At 37.2% G+C, this 16,451-nt stretch overlaps 1 protein-coding gene across 1 annotated transcript; it reads left to right on the plus strand.

Moving 5' to 3' along the window:
- The first annotated feature begins 532 nt into the window (after window positions 1–532).
- nccrp1 (P1, F-box associated domain containing) lies at window positions 533–14,735 on the plus strand. The gene is made up of 6 exons (XM_041801430.1): window positions 533–790; window positions 4,085–4,165; window positions 4,247–4,340; window positions 12,589–12,684; window positions 13,293–13,431; window positions 14,317–14,735. Exons 1-6 carry the CDS (start codon window positions 649–651, stop codon window positions 14,461–14,463), a joined length of 699 nt encoding a protein of 232 aa, XP_041657364.1. The 5' UTR covers window positions 533–648; the 3' UTR covers window positions 14,464–14,735.
- The last annotated feature ends 1,716 nt before the right edge of the window (window positions 14,736–16,451 follow it).

Here is a 16,451-nt window from a genome sequence, read left to right on the forward strand (position 1 = left end):
GCTTCACAGTACCAGAGTCCAGGTGCTGAACTGGCCTGCCTGCAGTCCAGACTTTTCACCAACATTTGGAGCATTATAAAAAGAAAAATCCAGCAAAGTAGACTAACTATCCAGCATCTGGTCTTCTCACTTCCCAGATGTTTACACACTGTTGTTAAAAGAAGAGGGGATGCTACATAGTGGTAAACATGGCCCTGTCCCTACTGCCATCAAATTCAAAATGAGCAATTATTTTTCATTAAATGGTCAAATGTCTCAGTTTAAGTGTCTGATCTGTTGTTTATGTTCTATTGTGAATAAAGTATGGGTTTATGACATTTAGCACCCCAGCTTTTTTGGAACTGGGGTTGTAAATAGATAGACCTTAAAATGAATGCTGACAAAATCATGTTCAATTCTGAACAGCAGCAGAGAAATCAGTGTGGATGTACATCAGCTGATGTTTTTTTTAATGATTTCTCATTTACCTGTCAGGGCTTCCGTAGGACCCGCCCCTTTAATAAACTCATGACGTAAAGCTGCTGTATCTTTAAGAGCTCAGCAGCAGCACGCTGACTGGGTGTGACGCAGACCACGGTAGTAGGATATAATAAACGCCCTCATTCACTTCCCTGTTCACTGAGAGTTTTGCAGGGTTGTGTCCTCAGCATGTCTGCCTCTGAGTGGAAGAAGAGATTTGAGGAAGAGTGGAGTCTCCACGGAGCTCCTCTGCCCGACACCGTGGACTGGAAGACCGTGTATGAAGCCAAACCACTGGGGAGGAATTTACTGAAGAACCCTTCACCTCACGGTAACAAAAACACCGTCAGAGACTTTAGAGAGTGCCGTTAACACGTTAAAACCTCATCCAGAGAGTGTTTTAGACTGTTGTGGTGAGCAGAGGAGGGTCAGAGTTCACTAACGATGTCTGCAGAGGGCGGACAGTTTGACTGCTGCAGATGTTACTGTACATATCAGCTTTAGCATTATTATAGGAACTGCACTATGGCTTTTTAACGGTAAACCACTCCATAATGTGCCCAGTGTCTTGCATTAAGACTGATAGGGTTTATTGCAAAAGCAGTGGGCGTTATTGCCAGACATCTTGTGTTTCTCCACACCTAGTTGAGCAACTAATAACCAACGGTTGTTACATCTATTGACAGGGTTCGTCCTGCTGTTGTTTCTGAGTCCAGTCATTTGGGTTTAATTGTTGAGTTTTTATTCTAGACTGCACTATTGCTGTTAAATGTAAACTGACTTCAGTTTTATCTGCTTAAATAAATACTAGAGCCAAATATAGCTGCAGCATTATCAGAGGCTCTGATGTGGACAAGCACAAAGGAATTCTGCTTTTTGTCAAAGGTTAATTTGAGCCTGAAATACAGTCTACAGTAATGGTTAGGGCTGGAAAGGTGTCTAATTGTTGTGATGTGTTTATTTATTATTCTAGGGGGTTGTCAAGATAAGAAATTTACATTGTATCAGCTAACCCACTTTTTACACTTTAAACTCATTTTTGTCCATTTAAACTCATTTATGACAAATTTAAATGCACTTAACCACAGTTTCCATCCATTTTTCCACTTCTAAAACACTTTTCACCACTTTTTTTCTGGCTGTTTTCCCATTTCTGCCCATTTTCTCCCCTTTGTTACCCATTTTTTTCATTTTAAACCAATTTTGCCTCTTTAAGCCCATTTTGCCACATTAAACTGTAGTTAACTATTTTTTTCTGCCATTTTTTGCCACTTTATCCTTTTTTCTAATGTAATCCCTTTTAACCCCTTTTTGTCTGTTTTTATCCATTTCTTAACTGTTTTTGCCATTTTTCTTATCACAGTGTACTACCTTTTCTGTCCATTTTGCCACATTATCAACCCTTTCACCACGTTTCTGCACATTTAGCCCCTCTGTTAACCCATTTTTTCCCACTTTAAACCAATATCTGCCTCTTTAAACCAATTTTTTGCCTAATTTGATTGCATTTTACCAGCATTTCTGCCCATATTTTCCACTTCTAAATCAATTTAGCACACTTTTTCTGGCTGTTTTTGCCACTTTCAACCAATTTTGGCAGCTTTCTACCTATCTTTTCTTGCACCTGCTAAAAATGTCTACTCTTTAAACCAGATTTGTCCCCATTTTCTCCTTTTAAATGGCATTTTGCCAATTCTGCCTATTTTTGTCACTTTAATCCATTTTCAACTTTTTACCCAGTGATGCCTCTGTTAACTCATTTGTTCCCACAATCAAACCCCTTTTCACAATTTTTTGTATAATTTTTCCCAATTTCAACTTTAGTGAATTATTTGTTCTGCCAATTTTTTGCCACTTTATATATATTTTACCACTTTATTAACCCTTTACACCACTTTTCTGTCCGTTTTCGACACTTTTAACCCATATTTGCCATTTTCTGCCCATTTCCCCATCTGTTAACCTATAATTTCCACTTTAAACCTTTTTCACTCTCCATGTGTTGTTGCATTTGTTAACCCATTTTTGCCACTACTAACCCCATTTCACAGTTTTTTTTTAACCATTTTTTTTGCCACTTTTAACCACATTTAACAAAAAGCTTTTTGCTACCTTTTTTGGCTGTTTGCCACTTTTAACCTATTTTATCAATTTTCCGCCTTTTTGCCTCTGTTAACCCATTTTTTTTTAACATTTTAACCCATTTTCCACTTCAGATAATGAAATTCCTCTTTGAACTAATGTTTACCAATTTTAATAGCATTTTATGACCCTTTCTGTCCATTTTTGACACTTTCAGTCCACTTTAGTGAATTTTAACAGCATTTTCAGATTTGTTCTGCCCATTTTTGCCTCTGTTAACCCATTTGAGTTCATTTTAATAGAAACAGTTTGCTATATACTCCTGCATGAATTAAAAAAAAAACACATATTTGTTAATTTGTTAAGAGTGGTTATTATTCAGGTTAAAACTAAAGTGTGGTTATCACAGCTGGACTTTGCAATAGACAATGATTTTGCTGACTTCCATGAGCCCTTCATTTGGCTGTGTTGCAGAAAGTTTTCCCCTTTATCCCCCCTTATGTATCGCCCCCTCCCCATCACAAAATAAAACACTAATGCTAATGTGAACGTTTTACTGAGATGGTAAAGGGACTTAAGACCAGCGCCACTTCAATACAAATACCCTTTATCATTATGTCAAGTTGAAATTGTTTTTTTGTTGTTATAAAGAGCAAAACTGCAGTAAAATAACCAGAAAATGACATTTTATGTGTCACTTTGAGTGCCCCTTTAGCCCAGCGCTGTATTGCTCTTCTGTCTCCTTCTGCATCTCTCATTCACACATTTCTCTCTCCATCTGCCTCCATGGATAGCTTTTTCTCTCAACAAATGAAATTGTCATTTTTTGTGTACTTCAGTTATCTCTGTCTCTGTATCTGAAACTTTTAAGTGTGATAGATTTGAAAAAATAATCAATCAGGAAGGGCAAGTACTTTTTCACAGCACTTGATTTTGTGACCACACTTGGCTGCAGCATGTCGTACTCGAAAATGGTGGTGATTTCCCATTGGAGCAAGTGTTGACAGGACATAATGCAACACTCTTGAAGAACAGCATAGTTTGAGGAGGATTGCTTTAAAGGCCTGTGTTTGATCAGCAGGCTTTCACCAGTCAGCATTGTAGAACAGGTCTGGGTGAGACTCTGGTGGGGGAATATAACCCAACTTTTTCTTTCTTTAGATACAAAGATGTGCATAAAAATCTTACTTTTAGGAGTTCTAAACTCATGAAAACATAGTAATGACCATTATTTTTTACCAATGACACCGCAGAAAACCTCCCTGATCTTTTAAACTGAATCTCTATGTTTTTAAATCTCAGCCTAACATTTGAATGAACTCCAGTTCTCTGGTGGCACCAACAATAACCAGTGATAAATGAGTGTCCCAGCCTGCAGACGTGACTGTGCTGTACTAATACTCTGTTCTCTCACAGACACACCCAGTGACCCTGTCACAGAGATAGATTATTCAGCTTTGTGATGTTTACAGTGGGATTCCAGAGATGTCAGAAGGTGTGGTTCCATTTTCAGCCTTCTTTTTGTGTTTTTTTTTTCTGTAAGGTGTGAGCAAAGATGTCCCTCCACCTGAACCAGACTTGCCCCAAGTGCCAGACCGTGGACCTCCACGGTTTGAACCTGAAGGTAAGACACTAGAGAGGGAAAAACTCTAAAAATATGAAGTATGTTTGTTAAGAGTGGGTTTACATCTCTTTTAATCTGCAGGCAGCTTCAGTGGATGGACAACAAGCACAGAAACCCTCCCCTATGACACAAGCAGCATCCCACCTGGTGCTGTCGGTCAGGCGGGACGATACAGGTGGGTGTTACAGGACAATAAACCATCAATGCTTTAAATGATTTAAAATGTACTGATGAAATCCTGACATACTTTATACTGTACATACGGTGGAGAAATATCATAGATTTTCAATGTCCAGTCGTCAGTTTCAGTCTTGTTTTAGTCTCCTTAAGGGAAACTAAGCTTAACTTTTGTCAGAGTTTTTATCACTAAACATCTGTTTTTAGCTCATCTTAGCTTGACTTCCTCATGGAAAAGAAAGATAGTCATCGAACATTTTCAGTCACAGATTTAGTCAGTGAAGTTGGAGTGGACTGAGGCTGGAGTCAGTGGAATCAAGAACCACCACACTGACGGGTCCAGGAAATGGACTACAAGTGTCATGCTCCTAGAGTTGACCCATTTCTGAGCCACAGACGGCGTCATCAGCGCCTCTCCTGGAATAAGGAGAAAAAAACTGGACCATTGCTCAGCGCTCTAAAACAGGGGTTCTCAATGTGGGGGGTCAGGACCCCCCTGGGGGTCATGAGACACTGAGAGGGGATCACCTGATGCCTAAATAGAAACTAGGAATATTTTTTAAATGATTTTAATTTATTTATTCAGCCCATTTTCCTGAACATACATGCATAAAATGAGTTAAATGTAACAAAACCATGGTTGGTGAGTTTTCTTAGTGAAATCAAAGTAATTAAAAAGTGCACATAGATTTTTTTGGACAAACTATTATTGGGTTCTAATGTTGAAAGTAGTTATTTGTGCTATTTTTAACCACTTTACCCACCTAATTTTGCCACTATTGTTTGTCACTTTTCATCAATTTTTGCACAATTTGGACCCATTTTTCTTCATTTTTTCTCATTCATCCATCCAGCCATTGCTCTTCTTCCACTTATATGACGTCGGGTCGTGTGGGCAGCAGCCTAAGCAGGGAAGCCCATCTGGCTTGTCAAGTTAATGTTCTTTGTTATCAAATGCTGTGTTATTTTTACTCATGATGTGACAGGATACACTTCTTCCAAAAAGTTCATCTTTTGTTTGATCAGTCAGAACATTTCCCACAAGTCTTGGGGATCATCGTGTTTTTTTGTTTTTTTTTTTTAATTTTATTTTTTTTTGTCTCATGTGAGACGCGCCTTTGTGTTTCTTTTTTGTCAGCAGTGGTTTTGGCCTTGGAACTCTACCATGAGGCCATTTTTACCCAGGGTCTTTCTGATTGTTGAATCATGATCTCTGACCTTAACTGAGTCAAGTGAGGCCTAGGCGCAACACCAGGGTTACAACTTTGGATGGGCCTTTTAATATATCAAAACTTAAACTGCCCTCCTTTCATATAGACAAATGTGTTTCATTGCTTACTTTTTTAAAAGACGTTGCTGGAGATGTTTGAAATATTTAGCAGAGACAGCTTTTTGTTTACCTGACAACTAAAGAACCATATGAATTTTAATAATGCTAGTAGAGCACACAGTTTTTATTGGCCAATGCAGAAATATTATTTCATTCATTTTCTGCTATGCTAAAGACCCATGAATAAATCATCAGAGGACTGTTCTTTGACCTCCGTGGAGGAAAATTCTCTCTTTTTAATGATGAGGATGAATTATTATTTGGTTATTGATCACAGAAATAGAGTGAGCGAGAAGGGAGACACTAACTTGTGTCTTTCTCATCTGTTTTGGCATTTTTTTGCCGTGTCATTAAAAACGTTAATCCAGTTATGAAAATGGCAGGTGACTCTCAGCAGGTGCAGTGTCAGTCACAGTGGATGAGACTGATGAGAGAGAGGTGGTGTCAAAACCTTAGGATGTTTCTAACTTTTAACTTGAGTCCCTCTCCTTCTCATGTAGCTCTCTCTCTCTCTCTCATGGATCATCTGATGATCATCTGAGAAACGCACTCCAGTGCTCAGCACTAGTTTAACAAGCATAAAATGTCCTGATATGATTGGAAATGACGTACCACCTGATAGCTACATAATCATGAATTGGCAAGTTTTAAAGGGAAAATATTATTTTAGGTTTTAAATAATATTCAAATAGGTAAATAATATAGAAGTATAAGCAAGGAAAGTATTATCACCCAAACTTTTAGGGTGGGCCAAATGGACTAGTGGGTTTGTTCAGGCCCATAAGGCCCACCCATAATGTCACAGCTGGTGAGGCCTGCAGGTCTTTAGATGTTGTTCTGGGTTCTTTTGTGACCTCCTGGATGAGTCCTCGTTGTGCTCTTGGAGGTAATTTTGGTAGGCCGGCCACTCCAGGGAAGGTTCACTGCTGTTCAAAGTTTTCTCCATTTGTAGATAACAGCTCTCAGTGTGGTTTACTGGAGTCCCAAAGTCTTATAAAGGCCTTGGTAACCTTAACCAGACTGATAGATATCATTGACTTTGTTTCTGATCTGTTCTTAAATAGGGCTGAACGATTTTGAAAAACAATTTGATTGCATTTTTTTCCCTATCATTGTGATTCAATAGGTGATTATTTTTTAGTTCCTTATTTTATGTGTTTTTCAACAAACAACAACATTAAATCATTCCATATTAAACCAACACATTGGATTAAACTAGGGCTGAACAATTTTAAAAATACCTAATTGTGATTTTTATGGCTCATGTCGCACATCCGCTATGTATTTTTCTATCAAAGGGAGTGGTTTATTGTCTTATTCTCTGATTAAGAAAAACATACATTAAAAAGGAAAGTAGGATTTTTTTGTTCGCTATTCTAAAAAATTGCATTTGAATGTTTGCATGATGTAGAATATTGCAGCAGGTCATATTGTGATTTAATCCAAACTTCAGTTAATTGCCCAGACCTATTCTTGATTTTCTTTAGATGGCGCCATGATGGATTTCTTTTTAAGATCTTTTAGCCTACTTCACTATCAGACAGGTTTCTATTTAAGGGATTTCTGGATCCTAAAGGTCTGAGGCCTGAGTGTGGAAAGTGAAGTTGAACTCAGCTTTCCAAGAAAAAAATATGGATAAACACAGTAAATTCATGATTTAAGAAAGGTTGGCAATGACTTTTTCTTAAAGGGCCAGGTTGGTTTAGAAGCTTTTTCACCTTAGTGAATGAAATCCTTATTTAAAAATCATATATTTTATTAACATTTGTTATTTTTGTCTAACATTAAAATGTGTTTGATGATCTGATATATTTAAATGTGCAAATATTTAAGAAAAAGAATCAGGAAGGTGTTAAATACTTTTTTACAGCACCTTAGAAAACATTTTTTCCATCTATTATCGGAGTAAGCCAACAGGAATCAGTGCTGGACTTTACCTGGATGTATAAACCACATTATTTCATGTGTAATATTGCCAAAAAAATATTTTAAATAGAAAAAAAAACTATTTATAAAAGTACTGGGGGCTATAAACCCCTGTTTTGGTCTGATGACCTCAAATCACACCAGTTAAAAACACGGAGGCTCACATCAGCTTTTCTTCTCATCCTCTGCCCACACAAATATTTTTGATGATTTAAAATTTCTATAATTAGTTTCTTACAGTTTATAGCACAAGAATAAATACTTTCATATGCAGTTCACACATTTTATTTACACTTTAGGCACTGAGAGAAAATGCCTAAACTGTCCGCCTGTAAAAGGTCATGGTTGGGATGCTTCCTGCCTTCAGCCATCCTCTGAGTTTAGGTGGCTTAGTGCAGCTGCAGTTCCCATTCCCATCCTTGCAGGCCCAGACAGAGACAACACAAGAAGAGGTCTGTGACACGCTGCCAGCTCTGGCTTTGATGGTCATCGGCATCACTGAGTCCTCCTCTTTAGTCAGAGCCTCTCTCTTCTGGAGTTCCAGCTTCTTCTCAGTGAAGGCTCTCCGTGTCTTCTCCATCTCCTCCTTTTCAGTCTCAAAGGCCTTCCTCGCCTTCTCCATGGCGTCTTTTTCATCATTGAAAGCCTTTCTCCTCTTATTTTTTTGCTTCAGTTCTTTTTTGAAGGCCTTTCTCTCTTTTTCTATGGCGGCTTTCTCCACCAGGAGAGCATCTCTACTTTTCTGGATGACCAGCTTTTCTTTAATGTAGGCTTTCCTCATCATCGACATTTCCTCTCTTTCTGCCTTGAACAGCTCCTTGTCATCGAGCATGTTGTCCTCCTCTGCTTCGAAGGCCTTTCTTTTCATTCGATGCTCTCTTAATTCTTTGTTGAATTTCTCTTTTTCTTTTTCAATGTTCTGTCTCTCCAAATCAAAAGCCTTCCTCATCTCCTTGAGGTCGGACTTCTCTTTAGAGTAGACCTCTCTGATGGAAGCCATTTCTTTCTTCTCCATCTCGAAGGCCTTTCTTTGCTCTAGCATGGCATCCTGCTCTTTTTTGAAGGCATTTCTTTTTCTCTGATTGGCCTTCAGCTCTTTGTTGAACTTCTTTCGTTCGCTCTCCATGCTCTCCTTCTCAGTGTTGAAGGCTTTTCTCGCCTCGGTCATTTGGAGATGCTCTCTTTCGAAGGCCTCCCTCTCACTGGCCGTCCTCTGCAACTCCTTTTTCAGCTCTGTCCTCATCTTGGAGATTTGTTCTTGCTCCAGAACAATATTCGCCCAGGTCTTCTCCACTGGGAGTGGAGCGGCGTTTGCTGCCATCTGCCCGCTGAGAGCTGGAGGAAAAGATCCTGCTGTTTCACACAGCTGGATCTCCTCACTCTGGGTGGCAGTTTTAACATCAGGGGTAATTTTCTAAAAGAAACAGAATTATAAGATCAGTTGTAATGTTTCAAATTATTGTGATTCAATTTAAACTCCTACAGCTATCCACCTTATTCTAAGACCCATGGCAAGCTCTGGCTGCTGTTGTCTGGTGCAGAACCAGTGTTTATCATAGGAGGGCTGGCTACACACTAGACACATTTAAGTCTGATTTAGTAGTCAGGGCTTTAAAAATGTACTAAATCCAACAACACACACTCTTAGCTGTTCTACATTTAAAGTTAAATGCAGTAAAAAACTTTAAGAAAGGATTTTCTAGGTTGTAGTGTGACTCCTTTTAGACCACTCATGTAGAAAAATCAGACTTTCCATTGGCTGCTGCTTTATGTCATTAGAACAATGTATTTTTTTAAGCATAGTCCAGTCAAAGAATGCCCCAGGAAACCTGAATTTTCATACAGTAACAAATACTACTCACATTTGCTCTTCTATGTTGTCACATTTTTATCTCTCAATCAGCACAAAACACAGTAGCACCTTATTTTAGCAGGCCCTGATTACCCAGTAATTTTACAGTAAGAAGTGAATTTATCTAGTATTGCCTCAAGAATAAGGTGTTAATAACCTAGAAATAAGTTGGCATTTTAACAAGTAATAACTCTGTAATTCTAAGTAAGTATTTATCTAGTTAATAATGTACGATATATCAAGTAATTCCTGATCTGTCTGCCCTTTTTGAGTTTTGTGAAGCACTTTGTAACTGTGTGTTTTAATAAGTGCTGTATAAATAAAGTTATTATTATATTATTATTAGATTACAGTAAGTCCTTCTTGAGTACTTTTCATTTTTTAGGGTGAAATACCACCTAATTACCAGAGAATTGCCACAGTATTACAGATTTTTTGATAATTAATACTCTATCACTCTCTAAATACATCTTTGATATTATCATATTTCTAAGCTATTTCTAGGCAAAATGGCAACTTATGACTAGATGATTACCACTCATGACTATAAAATTACCAGGTAGTTACCCAAAACACTAACATAGCTGTGTTGCTAATGTGATGGGCAGGAAATTGAAGGTGTGATAGCATCTTGAAACGTATGAAGAGGGTCTTGAAAAAGGTACTCAAATGTTTTAAATTCAGTGTCTGATTTTCTGTATAAACCCTGACTAATTTGCATTTTCCTTCTGGATAATACAGCAATTTATGATTGCGATTGGGATATAAGACCTAACAGACCTCACAGTGTGCATTACTGGCACTGTTTTAAACTTAAAGGCCTTTCTGTAGACATTTTTGTAAACCTTCATACAAAAATAATTGCAGCCTTTCGTGTGATATAATTACACAGCCTGACATTGTGATTGTGATTAGATAGTTTTTATTTTCATTTTGTTTTCACTTCTTGTGTTGAATTTCACTTTAGTTTTAACTGGTTTTTACTGCTGGTTTGTTAGTTAAGCTTTAGTTTTTATTTTGGAAAAATGCTTAGTTTTAGTTTAGTTTTTATTATTTTTAGCGTTAGTTTTAGTTTTTTTTTATGCATGCCAGAGCTGAGAGAACATCATTCATTTTTTAAAACATATTCAAACAGGCTTCTCTTCACTTATTATTCATTTATTTAGGATACTGTCTGAATACAGCTCCAGGCTTAAAACTACCACTGTGTGAAGTCTTAAACAATCAGTTCAGGCCATTTTCACTCTATGGGCATGGGTATAGGTGCTAGTTAGTATGGTTTATTCAAAGACTGAAACTAGGGATATTTTGCCTCTATTTCTATTTTATTTCAGTTAGTTTTGTAAGCACATTGTACAGTTTAAGTAAGTTTTCTTTTTTTTTTGGTAGAGCTTAGTTTTTATTTAGCTCCAATTAACTAAAATTATTTTTGAACTATAATAAACTTGTTACACAGCACTTGTTTTGACAGCTTTTTTCCTTTAAATAGAAAGTTTTCAAAATATGGCTCCTTACTGACTTTATTTTTTTGGCACAGGAAGCAATATTTTATATTTTCATTTTTAAGCAACATAAGTGAGTAAAAATGTCTTTGATTTGCCTTTTTTTTTTTTTTTTTAAACTAAATCAACTAAAAAATACTTACCACCAAACAAGTTTGTTCTTGTAAAGTCTCCATCTGTCAGGTTTTTAGAGTCGTTTTGTACGAATCTTTGCGAGTAGCAACGAATTTTTCTTGTCAAAGTCTCAGTGTGACTGCTCCTGAGTGTTGTCTGGACTGAAATTACTGTTTTAGGGACTTTCTGGAGTGAGTTTTAAAAAGATCATAGCAGAACAGATCCACTATGATGCCATGGTGTTCTAAATTCTAGTTCTGTGTTTGAATCAAAACATGAATGAATGAATGCTTTATTTTTTAAAACAAACAAAAATAAAATCATTTTTACATAACAATTTATCACACAATATACTTTTTCTGATATTTTAGCAATAAAGTTACAGTTATTCTCTTTGATTTAGAATTCAAGCTATATTGCACAGCAGGTCAACTTTAACTGTTCATGCGACATTCACATACTGCTGTGATCATTTTACCACAAGTGGGGAATCTGTTTATGTTGAAATCAACATGTAAACATATGAAAAACACACCATCAGTCATGATTTCTGCTGACAAATTTCGGTAGACTACAACACAGAAACATTTTGTAGAAATAACAATAACCATTGCCTTAAACAGAGTTTAAAAAGTCTGACTCTGAAGATAAGCAACTTCTTGAAGATACACCTGGTGAACATTTTTAAAGATTTCTACTTCCTGTCCTGCAATAGTTTCAGTAATTTCTGTGGGCTTGTTTTGTGCCACAGAGTTTCTCGGGTCCTGGATGCAGTTGTGAGAATGCCTCTCAGTCTATTTTCAATGTCCAGCTTTTTTCTGTGTATTGTCTTGATGAATGCAACAATAGAAACCCATTTCACACAGGTAGGATGTTGCAGAAAAGGAAGGGTGAGGCTGCTCTCCTGCCTTGAAGTGGAAGTAGTAATGTCTTAGACTTGAACTGCAGCCACATCTTTGATTCTGATGTGACCTCAGTTTACTGCGGCTCCTCTCCAGTGCTGAAGTCATCAACTTGTGTTGCTCCACAGTCGGCTTAACTTTTTCTTAGTGAAACTATAGTACTGAAATGAAATAATTCAGTATAAATCCAACCTGTTACAACATTTCAAAGTACTTTTCTTAAAGCTATATGTTTCTTATCCAACCCAAAGTCCTGTTGAGTGTTTCACATTCTAATTTTGAACATTCCTGCCACACGCTGCAGTCCTTTTGTACGTGGTCAAGTATGTATAAAGTTGTTAAATTCTGTATATGGTACAAAGTTCCAGCTTGAGTGCTAGTTTATTTAGTATTCCTTTAACCTTAAATATGTGACAGGTGGCATTGTTTGTTGTGGGGAGGACTTGCATCATAGGGGTTTTTAGACCCTCCTTAGGGTTACTTCTGAATTTCTTCCCAGTACCCCTGTCACAATAGTAGCATGGCAAATTTGACAAACTTTGCAGATATCTGAATTTTCATATTGAGCTATTATTTCGAACGATACGTAGTTTTAATTTGTAATTTTCTCTTGATTTCAGCTGGTTCTCCATGGAGCAGGTGGTGGACCTGAAGGCGGAGGGACTGTGGGACGAGCTGCTGGATGAGTTTCAGCCTGAAATTGTCATCCAGGACTGGTGGGTCAATGAGCACCTCCTCCCAGCTCCTGTCTTTATAACATAGAGTGTGATTTCTTATCACTGTGGCCCTATCAGCGCCTCCTTTACACATGTAGACAACACTGTGTACTGAACATTTCACAGTCCACTCATTTATGTGTCACAGGGAGGACTGCCTCATAAACTGTTTGAGAAGTAAATGCATGGACAGGTGTTTGACTTCAAGTTTGCACAGTTTATATGCAGGCAGATGCATTACAATTAAAGGTAACACTTAATATCAAGATGCATTTATTAATTTCTAAATATGTAGTCATTTATTTGCATGCATTTAAGTAAACATGTTGGCTCTTTTTAATTTAATGAAAATAATATATCCATGTCATATTTAGTTCAAGAACCACAAGGCAAATACTAGAAGTTTTCCTTTTTGTCATGTACGACAAGAACTGGCAGAGGTCACGAAAACCTGAATAACTTTTGAACCATAAATCATAGCAGCTTACTTTTTTTTAGCAGCCCTCCGTTGTGCCATTCCAGTGATGCTATTTATGCCTTAGTAGCTCTTATGGAGGCTTTTCTTACAAGCCTGGAGCTTGGGTGGTCTTATCTGTTATTTTCCTCAGGTATGAGGAGAGCCAGCTGCATGATAAGATCTACGAGCTTCATGTGAAGTTACTGGGAGCAGACAAAAGCACGGTGATCGCAGAGCACTCTGTTCAGCCCACCGAGGACCGCAGCCAGTACTCACACAACTGGAAGGAGGTGAGTCAGTGGGTCCTTATAGTACAGTACAGCTGTAGTGGAAGGCAGTGGTTCTCAACCTGGGGTCAAGGGGGGCGGCAAAGATCTCAGGGGAACAGTGGGACCCTGTCTGCTCTGATGCTGTCAAATTAAATGTACATGTTTTTTTTAAATCATGATAAGAAACGTAATGTATGGCAGCATATTTGGGCTCACCTAAGAGATTATCTGTTAATCTGTTAATTTTTCTAGCAAAAAAAAAGTCAAAATGTTTAGGGAAAAATACATTTTTGAGGTGATAGAGTCATAAATTTACAGGAAAATAAACTCTGAATTTCCAGGTTTAAGTCTTCAGTTGGGATATTAGAAACTCAAAGATTTCAAATATTTAAAAATCTTAAATTTACAATAGTGTAAAGCCATACATTTACAAGAAACCTAGCTGAAAACGGTAGTTGGATTTTGAACTTTAAAATCTTAAACGACTATGTTTTGGTTCATATACATTTATGACTTTTAAAGTAAAAATGTCTGGTTTTTTTCTCGTAAGTTAAAAACTTTTAAAACTTGAGAATTTTGAGGAGTTTTTTACTTGAAAATGAACATTCCTCTTTTTCTCTAGAGAGGCCCTAATAAACTGTCATAATAATAGATGGTTTAGGCGTAGATCTTTAGTGAAGAACCAGCGTATGTTGGCCTGTTATGTTGAGATTTTGCCAGTAAGGACAATAGGTTGAGACCACTGGTGCAGGAGTAGCTACTTATTCTGTCTTAAACAGCAAGTTACAGCAAAATTAGGTTAAACAATTTTCTAATGACTTGGGGTTAACTTCAGTTTTCCTCCTCCTGTCTTCCTGCACTGAAGGTTTCTGTTTTCTCTCTGTGCATCTCTCTGTTGGCCTGCAGGTGTCACACGTGTTCTCTGGTTACGGACCCGGGGTGAGATATGTTCACTTCCTGCACCGGCTGAAGAACATGTTCCTGAATGGCTTCCACCAAACGATCTTCAGCGGCAGCTCAGTGATTGTCAAACCCACAAAAAGCAGCTCTTAGATGGAGGACCTCTGCAGAGAAAACATACAAGCCTTTACTTTAAGTCTAACCAGCATGATCAACACAAAAACGCCTTAGTCTAGTAACTGGATGCTTGATTTTAATGCACTATAAATATATCCATTACAGTGTGCCTTAATTGGTGTTTTTATATGCACTTTTTTTATAAACTTAGATATGGTGAATACTCAGATTTTGCTTGTGCTTAGCAGAGTTATTTTCTAAATAACAAAAAACTTGTATTTGAATATTAAAAAAACTATTTCCTTTTACTCTCTTTTCATTATTTCTTTGTTTGCCTGAAACTTTATGACTAATGCACTTTCACTCAGTACTGGTATATTATGTCCTTTTCTATGCAGTTTCATAATTTGTAAAAAAAAAAAAAAAAAAAACAGCATCATGGGGCTCGTGGATGGTCGAGTGGTTTAGAGCGTGCACCATGTACACGGCCGGCCCGGGTTCAAATCTGGCCTGTGGCCCTTTACCGCATGTCTTTCCCCTGTTTCCAAGTCTATTCACTGTCCTCCTCTAGCTAATAAAGGTACGAAAAGGCCCAAAAATAAATCTTAAAATAATAATAATTTAAAAAAAAGCATCATGATGTCTAAACTAATGCACATTTTCCACATTTTCCAAAGTCATGAATCAGTTATAAATTAAGAAAATAAATTAATAAGTTATGATATCCACAACAATATGTGTATCGGGAGGTTTTTATTTTGTCATCTGTGTTTTTGATTTCTATGTCATGTTTTTATCTCCAAATAAATGAAAGACAAGTGCTCTACTGGAAAGCTACACACACTTAATACAACAATCTTTTAGGGGCATTATTTCTAAGAGTTGCAGATGATTAAAAAAACATCTTTTATCATTTTACAACAGCAAACCAATAATAAAAACATTGTGTGAATGACTTATAACATAGGCTCAGTCAATAAAAGCTGATAATTTATCAACATGTACAGCAGCCAATGCATACTTGACATAAACTGTAATGGCTTTTAGTAAGCAAAAACTGCTAAATTAACTGCTAAGTTAACTGCTATTGAGAATAAACTGGGTTTGATACAGAGTGAGTTACCATGAACCATAATCTTCTTGTATTATTAATGAACTACAGACAATTTGGTCCTTCTTGGTTCTTGGTCACCTCTACTATTAAGGCTCTCTCCCCCAATTGCTCCATTTGATGGGGTGATCAGCTGTTGGAAGAGTTTGAGTATTATTGAGGCCACTGTGTTCTTGGGAACCTTCAGTGCAGCAGATTTTTTGGGGCCTTCCACAGATGTGCCCCTTGTATCAATCCTGCCTCTGAGCTCTCAGGCAGTTCCTTTGACCTTATGGCTTAGTTTTTGCTTTGACATGCATTGTCAGCTGTGAGCCCTTAAACTGGGAAGTGTGTCTCTTTCCAAGTCATGCAATCAATTTAGTTTACCACAGGTGGACTACAAACAAGGTGTAGAAAATCTCAGCAAATATCAAGAGAAATTAGAGTCCCTTAAGCTAAATTTCAGGCGTTTTTGCAAGGGTCTGAACACCTTTGTCAATTTGATATTTCATTTTTTTATTTTATTAAATTTGTAAAAAAACAAAAAAAAACAAACCCAAAATACTGATTTCACTTTGTCATTATGGGATACTAAGTATAGATTAATGAAGATTAAAAAATTACTGTAGCACCAGGTGGAAACATAACAAAATTGAAAAGGCTGAAGGGGATCTGAATATTTTTTTAATGCACTGCACATATCTTCATTTTTACCGGACGTGAAAGAAAAGCTGACATAGTCACTGGGAATGAATAATCTGATATCATGCAAATACTATCATGCAAATAGTATAGTTACAAATCCAAACGTTCAAGTTTCTCTTCTCTCTCCCTAACACTAGTAGACACAACTTAGCTGAGGGTGGTTATAAATGTAAATATGTCAGTAATGTTTAGTTCATTTGTCCAATAGTAGTGGAGAAACAACTGCAGA

This window comes from Cheilinus undulatus, linkage group 12, assembly GCF_018320785.1.
Source record: "Cheilinus undulatus linkage group 12, ASM1832078v1, whole genome shotgun sequence".
In the NCBI taxonomy this organism is placed as follows: Eukaryota; Metazoa; Chordata; class Actinopteri; order Labriformes; family Labridae; genus Cheilinus; species Cheilinus undulatus.